The following is a 17995-nucleotide window of genomic DNA, read 5'->3' as shown; positions in this document are numbered from 1 at the left end:
GCATCGTAAGTCTATGCACTTTAATATAAGTAGAGATGAATGCAGCAGGTGTACTGCAAATTAGTTAAGACATTGCCAAATTATCAGGTAATACCTGTTTTTATAATTGTTAAGTCAAACAGGTCTTGAATTCTTATTCTTAAGCAAGTCTTTAAAGTCTTATTCTTAGAGGAACAAATATACAAAGGTAATCTATCAAATAGTTGTGTCTTAAAACTGCTTGTTCTTCATATATGTTATAAAAGCAATAGTCCTATAGTATGCTGACAAAACTCAAGAGAATATTTAAGGAATGTTTACCAGACAGATAGTCTTCTGTGTTTAGAGAGATTCAGGGTTTCCCTTTTGGAAGATGATGCAAATTATTGATGTCATTAGAGTCACACTCCCTACAGGACTTTCAGGGATTCTATAAAATTATGGAAGATTCTCAAAGGATTGTGTGATTGACTCATATAGCTCATGATGAAAATTTTAAGCTAATAAATTCTGTCATTCAGGTCATTTATATTGGATTTTATCGCTAAGTTTAGAGCTATAAAAGATGTATTATATTAGAAACAACAATAAGATAAAAGACAAAGGATTTTGACCTTCAAACATATGTCAATTAAACCATATTTGAGTTTTGTTTTTCTTTTCTCAGATAATTTCGCCAGAGTTCCTTGCCATTCCAGTCACAGCTTTTTTATTTTGCCTTTTTTTCCCTTTCTGATGTCAATGGGTTGTCAACTCAAGGACAGCAGTATATTAATAATAAGAGCGTAGACAAGCAATAAATGATCATTTCAATCGGACTTAGAATGTTTATCTCAAAAATGTTGATAGGGAAGTTAGGGTTAATTAATAAATAACCAGGAATGCTGTACCTCTGATTACAGTCATAAGTGGCACTGCCCCTGACTTCATACTTCACATTATTTGATTAGGACAGTCATTGCTTTTGACAGAACCCGCACCAAAAATAAAAAATAAAAAATAAATAAATAAATAAAAATGGGTGGGCTTTGGGAAAGCAGTTTTTCTAATCCAAATTCCTACTGGATAAAATTTGGGCAGATCTATGATAAATCTTGGCATCTGGTCTCCTGAAGTTATCACTTAATAAATGTATGGCACAAACGCTCCTAAGGCTGTCAGGCAGGGTATGAGCATCTATGGGCTCTGAATACACGATAGTGGGAGGGATATGGACATCAGCACATACCAAAGGAGCTATATCATGAGTCAGGCTCAGGACTGAAAAGAATAAATGCTTGTTATGGGATGAGTTAGGTAACTCAGAGGCTGAAGCTTTAACATAAAATGAATCATCATGACCAAACAGACATTATTTGTTTCTTTCAAATTTACTTTGCCTTGAAGGCTGAAAGATCTAAAATCTGAAAAGTAAAGGGTCTTATAAACAGATGATGATAAAGACTAAAAGTGACATTAGGAGATCAGGATCTTCCCAATGGATGACCAACTTGTCCCAATTTAGAGGAGGAACTTTAGTCCTAGGGAGGTGTTCCAAGTCATGTCTTTTAGTATAATGGCTCATTGTGTGCTTGAGAGTCAGACAGTCCAGAGTTTGAATTCCAGTTCCACCACTGGCTTATTGTGAGATGTCAGGCAGGTTACCTCACCTCTCTGTGTCCCAGACTTCTCATAATAAAATGTTTAATAGCAGTGTCTACCTCACAGAGTGACTGTGAAGATAATACCTGCAAATCATGTGGGTGTCGGAACAAAGTAAGAGGTGAAGACATCTCACCAGGATGATGGTAGCCCTGAAGATAAGAAGGTTTGGCACTGTGTGGCTCTCTTATCTGCAGGTCCTTCAGCCCATTGTATGGTATAAGGAAGGTCTTCCACAGGTGTACTCACCTGCCCCAGCACCTCAGTCCCATTAGCCTCCAGGGGAGAAGATTGAGAGAAGATACAAAGTATTAGAGATAGTTCTGATGTAAAATGATAGGGTCATTTGTTTAGATGTGTTGAGTTAGGTTGAAGCATCCATGAGGGAAAAATTTTGTTTAAAAAGCTGCTTTATTGAGATATAATTGACTTTATGAGGGAGAAATTGAGGAAGACCCTTTGTAGAGCAAAGGGTCTGTTATTTGGAGGTTAAGTGAAACTGTTAGCAATACAGAAAACAGCAGGTTCTGGTTTGAGGTAGGGATGAATATGCAGATAATCAGTACAGTTATGTGATGGATCTGACTGGGAAATTCAAGTGGAAATTTTAGGCAGACAGAAATTCAAGTGGAAATTTTATGTAACTCTGGAGGAAGTATTGTATGGTACCTGAGAGTACAGGCTTTGGAATCAGAGCTGAAGTAAAATTGCAATTCTTTTAGATCATGTGATCTTGGGAGAGCTATTTAACTTGTTTGAGGGTTTTTTTCCCCTCATTTGATATTCAATTACGTTTTGTCTGATAGTATTATTCCTACATTTATTTCATTGTTTTTACCTGCCTGGTAGCTATTTGCTCATTATTTTTATGCTTTATTTGACAATTTGTTGTAAGTTTAAAACAACAACAACAACAAAGCAACAATAAATAACTTCATGGTTTTGTTTTGACCTGGTCTAAAAGTCTCAATCGTAAGTAATAGGCTTGATTTTATTCCTTTTAGTTTATTTTTTTAACTTTATTTTTTCCCTTTTTATTGGAGAGGTAGCTTTAGTGGTAGGGGTTGGTTTGATACAAGCATTGAATTTCCATGATTCCCCTTATTAATGTGAAAGTGGTGCTGTAATTTTCTATACTACTGGTGATAACCTTTCATTCTCATTTCTTGACTATTAAATGAAGTTAATCAGTATTTCTTGCACACATGCTCTTCTTATTTTTCCATTCCACAGCCCCCTCCCTAGGGTTAATGATCTAGGTTTAGCCATAGATTCCTTTTTTTCCCTGAGAGTTATTATTTAACACTTGTAGTCAGTGTTTTCAAAGCAACATTAAGATGAAATTTACTTGAATGTAATCAATCATTATTAACATACAGAACAAAGATTTAAAATTTTAACATAAAAAGCAAGAAAGAGAAACCTAATTATAATCCCACACATGTCCTCAAAGGTAAAAACAAAAAGTTGAGTCATGGGAATTAATTGAAAAGAGCTTGGAGATCTCTTTGTACACACTCTCTAATTTAGAGTCAGATGGGTTAGGTAATTTCCCCAAGGTCACACAGGATCATTGACAGAATCTGTACCTGAACTCAGATATTATCAGTTTCTGGCTCTTCAGGATATTACTGGCTATTCTGGTACCCAGTGTTACCTGTAACCTATTTATATCCTTGTATATCTCAGTATGAAACTAGGACAGCAGCTGTATGTGTGTCAGAGATTAAGTGATAATATTACTCTGTTCTCTGAGTGTCATGGTTTTCTTTCCTTCATTTGATAGTGAATTTGTACTCCACCTACACAGAGGTAAGCCTGTGCAGAAGGACCAGACCGGGCAGTGGATTGTGAATGTGACTTAATGGGGAGTCCACCCAGCCCATGAGTGCAGCATGGGCCATTTGAGTTCTCTGTCCCACCTGTTGTTTTTCCCATTGGTTGAATTTTCTCTCTAACAATAGAACAGGAATTAATATGATTGTCAAAAAGATTCACTCACTATAATTACCTACATGTATTGAGTCCCTACTACATACATGGCACTGTGCTAAGTGCTCTATATGTTACCGTGGACCCACCTGGTCACTCTGTCAGGAAGATGGTACCATAGCAATCTGAGGGGACAGACAGGACCACAGAAGTCACTTCTTGTTCAGAAGCAGGATGGGGGAGGGGGGGTGGACTCAGGTCCTCATGCTCTATCCACTACAATACCCTGCTTTTCATTTTTTATTCTTTTCAGTACCAGAGTCGCTGTGTATTTCTAAATGGAGTCCAGATTGATAGTGGAGCTCCCCTTTGTGTGGCACTGACACACTGTCAGAGTGTCATTAAAATATAATCCTGGTGGCAGCAGCTCAAGGGTGGGACTGATGTGTTAATGTCCAGTATTTGGGGGGCTACAGTGGGTTTTCATTTCTTTTTATATTATGAGCCCAGAATTGGAGGGGAGGATATAAACTTCGCATCAGTAAAGGTTAATAATATTCATCACAGTTCCTTTTTGGACATGCTATTATACTTTTATAGAGCTGCCTCTAAGAAATTAGTGATTGTTGATTTAAATACTGAATGAGTTGTCTGCTCAGGTTGCCATAACAAAATACCATAGACTGGGTGGTTAAAACAACAGAAATTTATTTTCTCACAGTTCTGGAGGTTGGAAAGTGTGAGATCAAGGTTCCAGCAGGGTTCAGTTTCTGATGAGCGCTCTCCTCCTGGCTTGCAGAAGGCTGCTTTGTTCTCAAATGAGCATCTGAGCATGTAGAGTCGGGCACAGAGAGCACTTGGGGTCTCTTCTTTTAAGGCCTCTAATCCTATTGGATTAGGGCCCTACCCTTATGACCTCATTTTACCTCCTAAAGGCCCTGTCACCAAATGCAGTCATATTGGGTAGTTAGGGTTTCAACGTATGAATGGGGGGGTGTGGGGCTGGGCACACTTCAGTCCACAGCAGTTGTTGATTATTTTTCTTGTGTTAAAAAATATCATTTCTTAATGATTTAAGACTTTCACATTATCTGGCATCTTTAGGAGATATTTTAAATAGCTAAACCTCTTAGGATAAATTAATTTTTAAATTCGTATTAAAATATTGAAATACTTTATATGTTATCCTTCAGTTTTAAAAAGTTGCATGGTCTGTACTTGGTAGTAATTCTAGCACTCACCAGCATACTCTGCAATAATATGAAAGTGTTGTTTGCTTATTTCACCATTGTTTGCCTATTCTCTGTATGACTGTTTTAAAAAAAAGACAATTGTTTAAAGAAGGCTCTGCAATAGGATCTTGATTTCCTGGTAGAAAAAATGGAAGTGGCACTTAATAAGAGTTTAATGGATAAAGGTTTTTTTCTTCCTTTAAAAGATTATTTGGGTTAAAAGTAATTATAATTATAGTAATGTCTATTCCTATTGAGATAACACAACCTTAAGAATTGAATTTAATTTTCTGGATTGAAATCATGATGATGATAATTACAAAGATGACAGTCATAACTAATATTTCTTGAAAGTTTACTAAGTGCAGAGAACTACTCTGTGTTAAGTGAAATTATTCTTTTAATCCTCATAGTAAATCTATGAGGAAGGGCCTGTATTTATCCACAATTTATCCTAACGGTAGTGAGGCATAGAAAGGTTACGTAACTTACAACAACAGCTGCAACGATATGGGAGAAACACAGTTTGTTTGAAAGGTGTAGTAAGGAGACAGGTCTACTTTAAGAATGAAAAGGCTACTATGGAGAGCATTGCAGAGTAAGGCCAAATAACAATATTAAGGCCAAGTGTAGGTAGGACTTGAGAAATCAGGGGACTTGACATTTAATGAGCAAATAGTAAAATAAATATTCATGAGCAAGAAAGTAGTCTGATGAAAAACATTATTTAAGGAAAATTAATCTGTGAATTGATTAACTCTTATTTTACCTTACCATTTTTTAAAAGATATTTAATATTTCATAAAAATGTTTATCTCTTATTTTATCTTGTTGGCTTTTGGATTTCTTACAGAAAAGGAATATATTACATTTATAAATGTCCCCAAAGAATCTGAAATTTTCCTCAAACAGGATATAAAAGTCAAAGACTATGTAGTTGGCAAGCTAAGTGTTAAGAAATAGATGTATTATGTTGCATATTCACAGGTTTCAGGGTTTATACTTTACATTTTGTTTGGATACTTTTGCCTACAATGTTAGTAACTCATATTAAAGATGTGTTTAGTTACCATGGTTCAAGAAAGCATCTTATTAAAAAATTAGTTTTGTATATTTTCCCCTAACAGGAGGAAGGAACGTGTATATGTAAGGAAGAAAAGAAGCATTTTGTCACTGAACACTATTTTTTTGAATTCTGTGTTTCTATTCATTTCGTGATGTTTTCTTATCTAACTAGATTATGAGCCCTTCAAACACAAGATCAGTTGCTGATTTGGTCCCTCACATTGCTTATCTGACTCAGTGTGATTTTCTCCCAAATCCTTTTAATTCTGTTAGAGAACCAGTGCTGTGTTGAAACAAATGTCGTCACATTTTCAAGCTGAAGAATATCTCATTTTTTAAAAAGAGAGAGACAGATAGTACTATTGGTTCTTAGGGCATCTTATCACTAGCAGAATTGAGAGCAGAGCATGTGATATATATATTATTCTATAGTAATAATACAGGTTGTCTCCCAAAAATGTATACATACTTTATCAGCTGATAGCTCAATTGATGTTTCTTTCTTTTCGGGTTTAACCTATGGGAATTAATAATTATTCAAAGTGTATATAGATTTTAGGGACTCCTTGTATATCAAACTAGAAGACTATAGGGATTCTCAAAGAGCAGAATTCCATTCATCTTCTTCAACCTCATTGTTAACATATGAAATAATGCTAAAAATTAACCACAGTACTTTTTCCTTAAAATTTGAAGAAAGCACAGGCCCGCTTGGTTACTACAAAACCGAAGAACCCATATGTGTTAAGTGCACGCCACTTACACAGCCCTAACTGTTCAAGTTTTGAAGCGGCTTGTGTTTGATTCGCCTTGTCTTTCTTCCTAGCTGCGAGAGAAATACTGTGGTTAGAAAAAGAAGAGCGAGCCAGGCAGCACTACGAAAAGCACCTGGAAGAGAGGAAGAAGAAGTTGGAAGAGCAGAGGCTGAAGGAAGAGCGGAGGAGGGCTGCTGTGGAGGAAAAGCGAAGGCAGAGACTAGAGGAGGACAAAGTAAGGTGCCGCTCTCTCTGGGAAATGGGTGGGAGGTGCATCTATTGCAGAAATGCAGCGGACTTGCTATGGAACTTCCCATTAAGGTGCTGAGACGCGTGGCAAAATTGTCTCAGAGTAAGCTGGACAGACAGACACAGTGTGGAAGGAGGTTGGGGTGTGGAAGTCTTGTAGAGAATAGTGTGCTTGTTCCTATTACCACAGAAACTTTAAAAGCCCATTTTCTCTGCTCTAGACCTATAACTTCATTATGTTCAGTTAACCTATACTGAAATATCAAGACCACTCCAAGTCATTGGATTTCTTTTTTTGTTTGTTTGTGGGGTTTTTTGTTGTTGTTGTTCATTCTTACCTGAGGATGTTTTCTCCATTGATTTTCAGAGAGAGTAGAAGGGCGGGGAAGAAACAGAGAGAGAGAAACATCAATGTGAGAGAGCCACATCGATTGGTTGCCTCCCACATGCGAGCTGACTGGTGCCAGGGATCAAGCCTGCAACCCTTCAGGGGATCAAGTATGTGCCCTTGACCAGAATCAAACCCGAGACCCTTCAGTCCACAGGCCGACGCTCTACCCACTAAGCCAAACCAGTCAGGCCAAGTCATTGGATTTCTATAGGGCTTTACCATCAACAAACTTTTTCCACATATTAGATTGTCTCATTTATCCCTATTCAACCCTTGAATTTGGCAAAAATGAAAATATAGAATTAGAATGGGTAAAATACAAGGTTATACAATTCAGTAAGTTGTGGAGTCAGATTCTAAATTCCATTTTTTAGGTATGGTACCACATGTGTTTAATATCTGTGTAAGGTAAGACCTGCACTACCATGAAAACATCATATTCCCAGTAGTAATAATAAAGATCATTTGTTAGGTACCTACTATATGCAGTGGGCTTTTTCAACTGGCTCCTAATGATTTCAATAACCATCCCAGGTTGATAATATTCTCACTTTAAGATAATGTATAACCCTGGCCAGTGTGGCTCAGTTGGTTGAATGTCATCCCCATGCATCTAAAGGTTACCATTTGGCTCCTCGGCCAGGGCATATACTCAGGTTTCAGGTTCAATTCCTGGTCAGGTGTATGCAGGAGGCAACCAATCAATATTTCTCTCTCTCTCTCTTCTTCTCTCTCCCCCCCCCCTTTTCTTTCTTTTTCTCTCTCTCTCTCAAATCAACAAAAACATTTTTTTTAAAAAAAGATCAATAAAAACATTTTTAAAAAATCTATTTCCTAAATGTTAAGAAATAGATTAGGAGTACTCCCTCTCACTCTACTCTGTCTTAAGTTAAAGAAGCCTTGCTCTGGCTAAGTAGCTCAATTGGTTAGAGCAGTGGTCGGCAAACTGCGGCTCATGAGCCACATGCAGCTCTTTGGCCCCTTGAGTGTGGCTCTTCCACAAAATACCACATGTGGGCGCCCACGTACAGTGCGATTGAAACTTCGTGGCCCATGCGCAGAAGTCAGTATTTTGTGGAAGAGCCACACTCAAGGGGCCAAAGAGCCGCATGTGGCTCGCGAGCTGCAGTTTGCCGACCACTGGGTTAGAGCATTGTCCCTATATGTTAAGGTTTCGGTTTGATAAGAGGTCAGGGCACATACAAGAAGCAACCAATGAATGCATCAGTAGGTGGGGCAATAGATCGATGTTTCTCTCTCTCTCTCTCATTCTCATTTTCTCTCAAATCAATTTTTTATAAAAAATTTTAAAGAAGTCTCAAATAACTAGGTTGAATCCAATCATCAGCTGCTCTATTCCATTTAAGGAGCGCCATGAAGCTGTTGTACGACGTACGATGGAAAGGAGCCAGAAACCAAAACAGAAGCATAACCGATGGTCATGGGGAGGCCCTCTCCATGCCAGCCACAGCATTCACAGTACAGGTAAACAGGCGGTGACCACTTTCACAGTCCCTTTTTGGTTTTTCCTGAGCAGTAAAAGTGCAGTTGCTTCTTTTTCCTAAGTCTGTGTTTGCAAAACAAAAATCATGCTGAAACAATGACACTACAATTAAATGATGCTTCTGTTTGAGGATAAGAGGGTGATGGAGGTAAGAAGATAAGATTGTCCCCCTTAACATAGACTGCTTTTCTCATTTGTTACAAAGTCCTTGAGGAGAGAGAAATCTATGCAATGCTTCTAAATAAACATGCTAGTTTCAACTCTACATTAGTCTAATTAAATTACATAGGGTTTCAGGATTATGAAATTGGTTCACCAGTTGTGTCTTTTACTCTAGAAGAATCATAGGCTTATTGACTAATTAAAATCAATACTATGAGCTTATGTATTCTGACCCTAAAGTGTATGCAATACTAGCTTTGTAAGAGAAAGTGCAGGTTTTGAGGCTACAAATAGTAGATGCCTTTGCTATTCCCTTGTTCTTAAGTAGACATGAGAATACTGAAATTTGGAATTAGTGAAAGGCCTTATTTTTGTACTGTAAATTCAATACACCTTGAATTTTATATAGTGTGTCAGTTCTTTTTCATTTGTGTGAGTCTAATAGCCTCTTTTTTTAATTTACTTTGAAAGGTCATTGTCTTACATGCTGTCCCCAGGTGGTTTTGTTGAATCATCATTCACCTTTCTCGATTTAGCAGGCCTGGACCACCACTTCACAACTTCGGGTGGTACTAGAAAGTCTGGTGCAGACCTCCCTGTGATTGCTGATTGCCTGACCTGTAGCTGGCACCTCAGACCTAGGGCCAGAGTTCATCAATAGCTGGACCATCACCACCGTAGACATAATGCTTGCTTAATACCCCATTGCATAGACCTAGATCTGGCATATAGCACAGTGTTTCTTAAGTGTGATAATATAACTCAGGTGACTTGAAGGTGTTGAAATAATTACATGTCATATGTTTACTTTCTCCTTAAATGATCATTTTAAGATAAAACTTAAAAAAAAATTTTTTTTAGCAAATAAATTACCTGGGATCAAAGCACATCCAGTTTGGTTTCCCCTCCCCACCCCCATTCCATCCTTGTGCAGCCACTTGTAGTTGTAATCTACTAGTAAATGTTAATGGATTTTTGTTTGTTTGCTCTATTCTCTTTCATTCCTAACATTCAGTGTATTTTCTATAACCCCTTCATGTTAAAAAAAAGTCTAAAATCATATTACCACAATTTACTTTCCTGTCAGAGTGAATCACAATTGAAAGCAGTTTTCTTGGCTCTTTTTTGGTGGGGCACCTATCAAATCTGTGATCATTAGGATCATTTACGGGTGATGTTTCACTCTAGGGATAGTTTTACATACGTGTTCCATGTAGAAAAGCTGTCATGGTACATATTTTTATAACCTTACTGTTTTTTCTTTTACTTGGCTTTGTTTTTCATGTGTAGGTAGAAGTATACTCTGTTACAGATTTTCTTTGAAGGGAAATAAAGTTCCCTCGCACTCAGAGTTCAATAAATGACCGTTAGTACTGTCACTCAGAGCAAGAGAATGTAAACTGTTGGATAAAATTCGTTTTTATAAGGGCTGTGGATGAGAGAACATTGCTGCTACATAGACGAGAGAAGTTTGGAAATAATGGGAATATACCAAAATTCTCAAAGGTCAAAATGATTTGCTGTGACCTCGAGAGCAACAACCAGACCTCCCTCATTTTGAATACCCCTTACTACACAGCAATGCCTGACTCCTGGTGGTACTCATTCATTCAGTGTTCATGACCAACAAACAGGTCCTAGAAATTAAATTTAATCAGATTAAATCAGTGTGTTGTCTGACTGCTCGCATATCAACTAGCACTGGCTTGTAAACTTTGTACTGTTCAAGCCAGTTCGTCAAAAATCCTTTCATGAATTTGTGTTCAGTTCAATGAGAAAAAGAAATTATTAAAACTTATCTTATTATGTATAAAATAATGTAATAAATACATATTATACCCCCATAATTTTAACCATGCAGGATAGGCCTACATGTAGACACAATTTTCCTCTAATTAGAGCTTAACATATAAAGCAATATCAGAAAATGTATTGCTATAAAATCACTGGAAATATCTTTCATTATCCTTCCTTGTGCGCTTGAACCTCATAATTAAGGTGTTCCTTTTGACATTTTATCCTGAATCTTTATGTTAGGAACACCCGAAGGGCCCATCAGTTAAGTATAAATAAATCTGAGTCACAGAAATTATGTTTGGATTTTTTTAATAAGTAAATGCTTCAACCATAAAATGAGCCCCAGTAGGAGATAGAAATGTCTGATGCTGGTGGAAGACTTGCTGTAACTAATGGCCAAAAATGGTTATTCTGTGGGGAAAAGTTTACTGTAAAATTTGTACTACAGGGTTAGTTAGACCAATAACAACTAGGTTTTGAAAGCCTTTCTCCCACAAGGAATATTTTGGTTTGTTTTGGTTTTAGAAGATGTGAACAATAGAAAAATAAAACAAAATATGGCAAAAACCCCATTACCTTTGGCTATTATAGAACATCTACCTGCCTCCTAAATAAATACAATGAGATTTTTTAAACTTTTAATGTACACAATTTTATTCAGGGAACATGATTTATGCTACCGAGTATTGTTACAACTTGGTTCCACTATACAGACAGCAAACTAATAGAGTTGATTTTTGCCTTTTAAATGACTGCTACTTCTCTTCTGACTTGAACTTTAAGAATTGCTCTAAAATTACTCGACGGCAGGATGAACAATATTGTTAATATACTTAAAGGAAGGAATTCTGATTTTCTTTTTATGACCATCTGTTTTGTCAGGCGAGTTTGTGGGCTGTTTCTACCTTTGCAAACCATATTAAACTCTATGTTCTAGGCTTAGAGACATGGTTATTAGTAGACTTTTTAAATAGAAATGCTATAGTGTTTCCTCTTCTTTCTTGTTAATGTGTTTTCCTATAATGAACTTTCATGCCCTGGTTGCAAATGATCCTGGGAGCCAAGCTATCAGCAGATATGCAGAACCTGGTGTTCTTTGTCTTCTAGTGTTTACTTTCTATTTTACCAGCACTGTGTCTACCCCATTGTTCCTTCTTCGAGAAATTATAAAGGCTGTCACATGTATGGCCCTCTCTTTGCTTCACAGTCTGCCTCCATTGTTTTAGTTGCCCTCCACTGGCTTTCATTCCTCATATTATAACATTATGCTTGAATTTCCCTGGCTGACAAACTGGTGAGCTGAATATGTATTTTATCCCATAAGAAAAATGAATTTTATTTCTACCCTTTAAGTTACCTTGCAAATGTCCACTTGGAAAACTGTGCTATCACGAAAGATCTAGGGATAGAGCTGAAAGCATCCAGTCCTAGTTTTCCCTTCCATCAGCGAACTAGGAAATTGCAATCCTGCATGCTGGCTGTCAATTAGCATTATCTCCATTTGTTTTAGATCCAGACAGGCGGTCAGTTTCCACCATGAATCTTTCGAAACATGTTGATCCCGTCATTAGCAAGCGGCTCTCCTCTTCATCTGCAACTTTACTAAATTCTCCAGATAGAGGTACAGTCAAAAGGAAAACAAAAAAAGTGTTCTGTTATTTACTTAATGCTTTTTTTTCTGGATGTTTACAGATAAAAATAAGCATCTGAAGTTGCTTTCCCTACGTTTCTTAAATAGGAAGAAAAAAACTTCAGAATAAAAAAGCAATAAACGGCTGAGCAGCATTTTCCTTGCGACAAGAACATTTCTCATTTTAGAACTTGGCTGAATGATTGCATTTAGCAGTGATGAAAGCGGTGCTTCTCTCAACTCTTTAGTAACTGAGTTTACAGCTCCAGAAATCACCCACTTATCCACTAACATGCAACTAATCTTTGTTAAGAACATTTATTTTACTTCAATCATACTGTCTTTGACTTTTCATCTGTACTTTGGAAATTCCAGTCTTTGATTTTCTTAAAAAAAAACACAAAACTTAATTGATTCATGTTAGTAGATTCCATTTTGCTAACTTCTCATTTAACCAAACCTTTCTTGCCGCATTTCTTGTGTGTGTGTGACTGGTTTTTTGGTTTCCATTCATTTACTCTTAAGGGATTTGGCCTAACTTCAAGAATATCATCAGTGAAGCCTCCTAAAAATTTTAATAATCATAGTCCTCCAATTAACATTTATTTTAATTTTGAGTTTTATTCATCTTATGGATTTACAGTACATGAATGTTATTTATTAAATGAAAGTTTTATTTTACATATTTTATATATCATGGTAGGAAAAACCAAGCTTTTAAGATAAGCTACTTGTTTTACATAATTAAAATGATTTTAAATTAAAAAACAAAACAAAAAAATTATTGTGCAATATAAAAATACGTATTCTTTAAAAGTAACAAGTTGTGGTTACTTTAAGTGCTTTATTAAGAAACTGATGGGGAAAGGTTCAGTGTTTATACTAGTAGTATTGAAAAAGAATGTAATGTGTGCATGTTCTGTATGTGTGTATGTATATTTGTGTATTTTATATTGTATAAAAATTATGGTGTCATAATGTACAATATTCTATGTGCTGATGTTGTTTTATAACTAATCTCTTAATACAGTAAATGTTTGAACAACTTCCTGTTCTTGCCTTTTAACTTAAACCATTCCTTTTTTTCTCTTTAACCTAATTTGCCTAAATCAGTATTAGACATGTAGTCAAATTAGAAGCCTTTTATAAAGTATTATGAATTAAAATTCCTTTCATAAATAGCCTTTCTTTTCAAACTCATTCCCCCTAATATAACCTAAAATATAGCATGTGAATGCTATTCTTACAGTTGTCTATTCTTCTTTTCTTTGGAGCTGGTCACTTACTCTAATTTCATACTTTTGGGGAACCTGGATATCAGACAAGCTACAGTTGGGATTTTACACTACTTTTAAGTTAAACCTTGCATACTGCTTCCTACAGTACACAGCTAAATTGGGGTAAGGTTGAGAGTGGGAGGTGGGCAGTAAGCCAGACAACATCCTGTCCACACTTCCTCGGAAGGACAATGCTGAGTCAACTAGAAATAAGATGTTTTATAGGTTCTGTGTGATAATATCTGATTGGATATTCTTAAGAAAAAGGATCTAGTTGGGGTAAGAGTCCCGAAGAGGTGCAGGGCCTGAACCGGTATCCTAGAGGCTGACTGTTAGAGAAGAGGGACTAGAACAGTGATCCTAACCCATGTTGCTACACTGCATCTTCAGGTTTTACCTTCATGGATGCCCTTCCTAAGATCAACCCTGACTCTGTGCGTTCTTCCTTTAGGAAAGGTTAAGGGTCAAGGGAAGTTTAATAAACAAGTCATAGCTGGAGCCAGGAAACTGCCCCTTAAATCATGGTACAGGCTTATAAAACTGAATACTAAACTGACCAATAGGATAGGAGGGAGACACTAAATTGGGGAGTTTTTTCCCATTTATCAAAAAGTTTCTGGATCTAACAGATAAGGTTGGCTCTAAAGGAAGATTTGGGTCATCCAGGGGTTCCTTTAGGTCCAGGAAGCAGTTTTTTTAAGTTAAGCAAAACCCTCAAGAGGACAGTGAAAAATCTGGGTCTTTTAAAAAGAATAGAAATTCTGAATTTGAACTTCCTAATTTAAAAACTTAAGTAATTTACTTAGCTTATTTTATGCTACTTTTAAAGGTTGGTTATGCTTTATCATCAAATTAAAAAGCATTTTTATTAAATTACTGAAGTAGAGGTTTTTACAGACTAATCTGTTAGAGGTTATATCTATATACCATTACTAGGGGTGGTTTGAGCTTTCTCAACCTCACAGCACAAGCCTGGGAGCTGGTATTAAACTGAGGCTCTGATATTCTCAAGGTTGATATTCAGCTGGAATGCTGTACTGGTTATTAAAAATACTCAAATATTTTCATACCAGTTGGTAAGTATTCACTTCCCCAAGCTGTGCTTCCCCAGGTCTTCCAGGGCTAGTGAGTGGCATCCATGTCCTACCAGTTTTTAAATATTTTGATTATCACACCTGAATATAGCATCATAGACTGATAAAATGACCCGAGTTAAAAGGAAACCCCTGACTACCAAAGATTTCTATAATTGCTGCAATAGAGTGAATATTGCCACTGGAAATTTTTACATTAAAAATGTGTATTTCTTATTAACTTAAGTTACCTGCTTAGCCAGCTTTTTTCTCAAGGGCAAATAGTAAGGAGAGTTTTTTAAAAAGTAAGAATGAAGTCACCTACTCTTTGCTTAAAATCAGTCCATACATTTTTTTTCCTAGAGTCTAGGACAGAGGACATGGTGTGGTAGATCTCAAACTGAATTCTGCCCACAGGCATGTTCTGCTTGACCTGAGCAAAGGATTTGTTCTTTTTTTATTTGAATTAATTGGCATCATTTTTAAAATGGAATATATCATTTAGGTTTTCTATTTTTAATGAAAAATCAGGACCTGGCAACACTTGCCTGGTTTCTCCATCATCTGGAACCGAATAGTGGTTTTCTGCTCATGGGGAATATGCAGGTGCAAATATCTAGCATGTTTGTTTGCCTCCCTGGTCCGGGTGGTCTATTATAGGGATTGTCAGAATCTCATTTTTTAGTGCTTAAACAGGATCGATACTTTATTTCAGGAGAATTAATATCTCTTCATTCCAGAATTTATCACTTTAAAATCAGGCCCCTCTAAGTGAAAAAATAAAACAAAAAACATAAACTCACTCTCCTGTCCATACCTTTACTAAAAAGTTACCTTATGGAAGAGATCTGTCTCTTTTGCTCGGGGCATAGTTGTGAAGGTGGTAGAAGAGGAAACCATGTGTCTCTTAGCAAATCATTCATTCATAGGTCAGAGCTTTAATCTCTTTGGATGTGCTTTAAATACAAGTCAAAGAGAGTTTTTAATCTTCATTTGAGGCAAATTTTGGTTGATGCCTTAAAGATGCACAGAAATAAAGTAATTGAACTTAATGAAGGGGTAGGGTAGAGGGACCTGTCTTTTCAATGATAAACCATCTCGGCAGTTCTATTTTATCTAAAAAAGGAAGCATTCATCTCTTCTTCCCTTTCTCATCTACTAAAAATAGAGTTCTGGGGAAGATTTTAATTTAATCCTAATCTTTTTCCCCATTGATCTTCTGTGGATGTATTGTAATTCTAGATTACAATATTTTTGTTGTTGATATACAAAGCGCACATACACTACCATACTACAATTTGTAATTAGCACGTTTCTCAATGTACATTATACTACCTCTGTACCTATTACATTGGTTTTTGTAACAGATCTTTTTGTTAATGTCTTGCTGTTAGATAAGATTTCATTTAACCATGAAGGCTCTCCAAATAACCAGAAAAATCTAATAAACAATTCACTGATTATTAAATTCACCAGAGCCTTGATAAAAATAGTCATTCTTTTTTAAGTCAGATAATTAAGGTTCTTATTGGAAGTTGGTACCTCTTCGAGATTGAAGCAAATATTTTCTGTAACACATGTAACACTGGATGGCTTCTAATAACTAAAACTACTTTCCTAGAATATAAATGCCATTCATTTCAAACATGTCATATAAAAGATTGTTATAAGAACGACTACTCCAGAGGCAAAGAGACTTACTTGTACCTGCTGTTTACCGTGAGGAACAGAATGGCCTTGCCAGGTTTAGACAGTTTTAAAGTCTTCTATAAGTCACTTGGAAATGTGTTCTAAAATAAAGATATATTATCGCTTGAGTGATTTTTGTAGACTTCTTTCCTGGAATTTTAGAAAGTTGCCTCTGTATTTTCATAGGCCATCAATGGAAGCTAACGTAAGCAAAGTAATTTATGATTGACATGCATTTCCTAACAGTGGGCTTGCCAAGCCCCAATATAATTTGGGACCATACTTCATTACATTATTTTAAATTGACCTTCCAGATTCTTCACACCAACTAGCAATCTCCAATTTATGTTTCTATTGGATTTTGGCTTTTCTGTTTAATTTTATCTTGCTTCAATTTTACCCTTACACTCCCCCAAAATTTTATGTTTCTGTCAAACAGGGACCTGAAAGAACCTGACTTTGCTGAATGAAAAAGCCAAAAGGAAATTCTATACAGAACTGTGCATGAGTCCTCTTCCGTTTTATTATCTTTACTTTCCCCCAATTACCCGAGTCCCAATTCATGGAGATCTATCAACATGTAATGGAGACTTTTCTATCTTTATTTACTTATAAATCCAGTCTTGCATTAAGCTGGCATGGCCGCTGGTGGCGCTGATTATTCAGGGTACTTAGGAATTCCTTTGGCTGAGGTGTGCCAGCAGTCCACTGCCCATCCTGATAAGGGCAGACGGCAGATAGGTATGACTAGAGTCGGTGACAATAACATAACCTGTCGTGGAAATAACATTTCTGTTGACTGCTATAGGAGGGTGGTTAGCGAAAACTGCATCCATAAAACTAATATAGAGGCTGCCACAAAATGAACCTTTGCAGAATGGCAATGCCATAGAATAACGGCTCCTATGGGTAGGGTCCCTGTTGCCCTGACTCTTCACCCACTGTCCTCGCCAGAGAGCCCGTCTCTCTCGAAGGCCGGCATGTGGAAGCGATAGGTGTGATGCTCTGCACCCTCTTGTCCCTGGAAGGAATGCTTCTAACATCTTGCTTATGTGGTGACGTTTAGCTCGCCGCCTGCAGCTCAGCCCATGGGAGAGCAGCGTTGTTAACAGACTGCTGACGCCCACGCACTCGTTCCTGGCCAGGAGTAAAAGCACAGCTGCCTTGTCTGGAGATGCAGGTAAAACTGTCAAGGTGCACCTTTCCTGGGGCCGTCAAGTCCTCCTATTGAAGCATATCTGAGCCTCCATCTGATCACATCTTCGTTTTTCCCAATGTGTGCTTCTCTCTCCTCCGGGTGGAATAGCTTTGAAAATGTGTCTATTGGTGTTGGTTTCATGCCCCTGGCATTGTTTCCTCTTCGCATCCATCTTAGCATCTTATCTGGACACCAGATGTCAGGCAGACATAGGTCCCCTCCCTGTGATGAGATACTTCTGTCTGTTCAGAACATTCCCAGAAAGAACTGTCCCTTCCCTCACTGTCTTTCTGCCCTTGCATCTAAGCCAATGATCAGAGGCAGAAATAATTTAATATACTAACATGTGGACTTGGAGATAAAATCAAAGCATGAGCCGATTTAAGCATACAGTTTTATAATGTGGCTGTCGGCTGGCTAC

At 37.0% G+C, this 17995-nt stretch overlaps 1 protein-coding gene across 10 annotated transcripts in view; it reads left to right on the top strand.

Annotated features, from left to right (window-relative positions):
• The window catches only part of MAP7 (microtubule-associated protein 7), a 123983-nt gene that overhangs the window by 77749 nt on the left and 28239 nt on the right, over positions 1-17995 (top strand). For 7 of the 10 annotated variants that reach the window (XM_005859054.2, XM_014533867.1, XM_005859051.2 and 4 more), the window contains 4 exons: positions 6676-6839; positions 8612-8729; positions 12218-12328; positions 17443-17556. In XM_005859054.2, the coding sequence (XP_005859116.1) occupies positions 6676-6839; positions 8612-8729; positions 12218-12328; positions 17443-17556 (507 nt within the window). The remainder of the gene's footprint in view (positions 1-6675; positions 6840-8611; positions 8730-12217; positions 12329-17442; positions 17557-17995) is intronic. The other 3 variants (XM_005859057.2, XM_014533864.1, XM_014533866.1) reach the window with 2 other exon arrangements.

The sequence above is a fragment of the Myotis brandtii genome, unplaced genomic scaffold, assembly GCF_000412655.1.
Source record: "Myotis brandtii unplaced genomic scaffold, ASM41265v1 scaffold123, whole genome shotgun sequence".
In the NCBI taxonomy this organism is placed as follows: Eukaryota; Metazoa; Chordata; class Mammalia; order Chiroptera; family Vespertilionidae; genus Myotis; species Myotis brandtii.
This window is presented reverse-complemented; position numbering and strand designations above follow the sequence as displayed.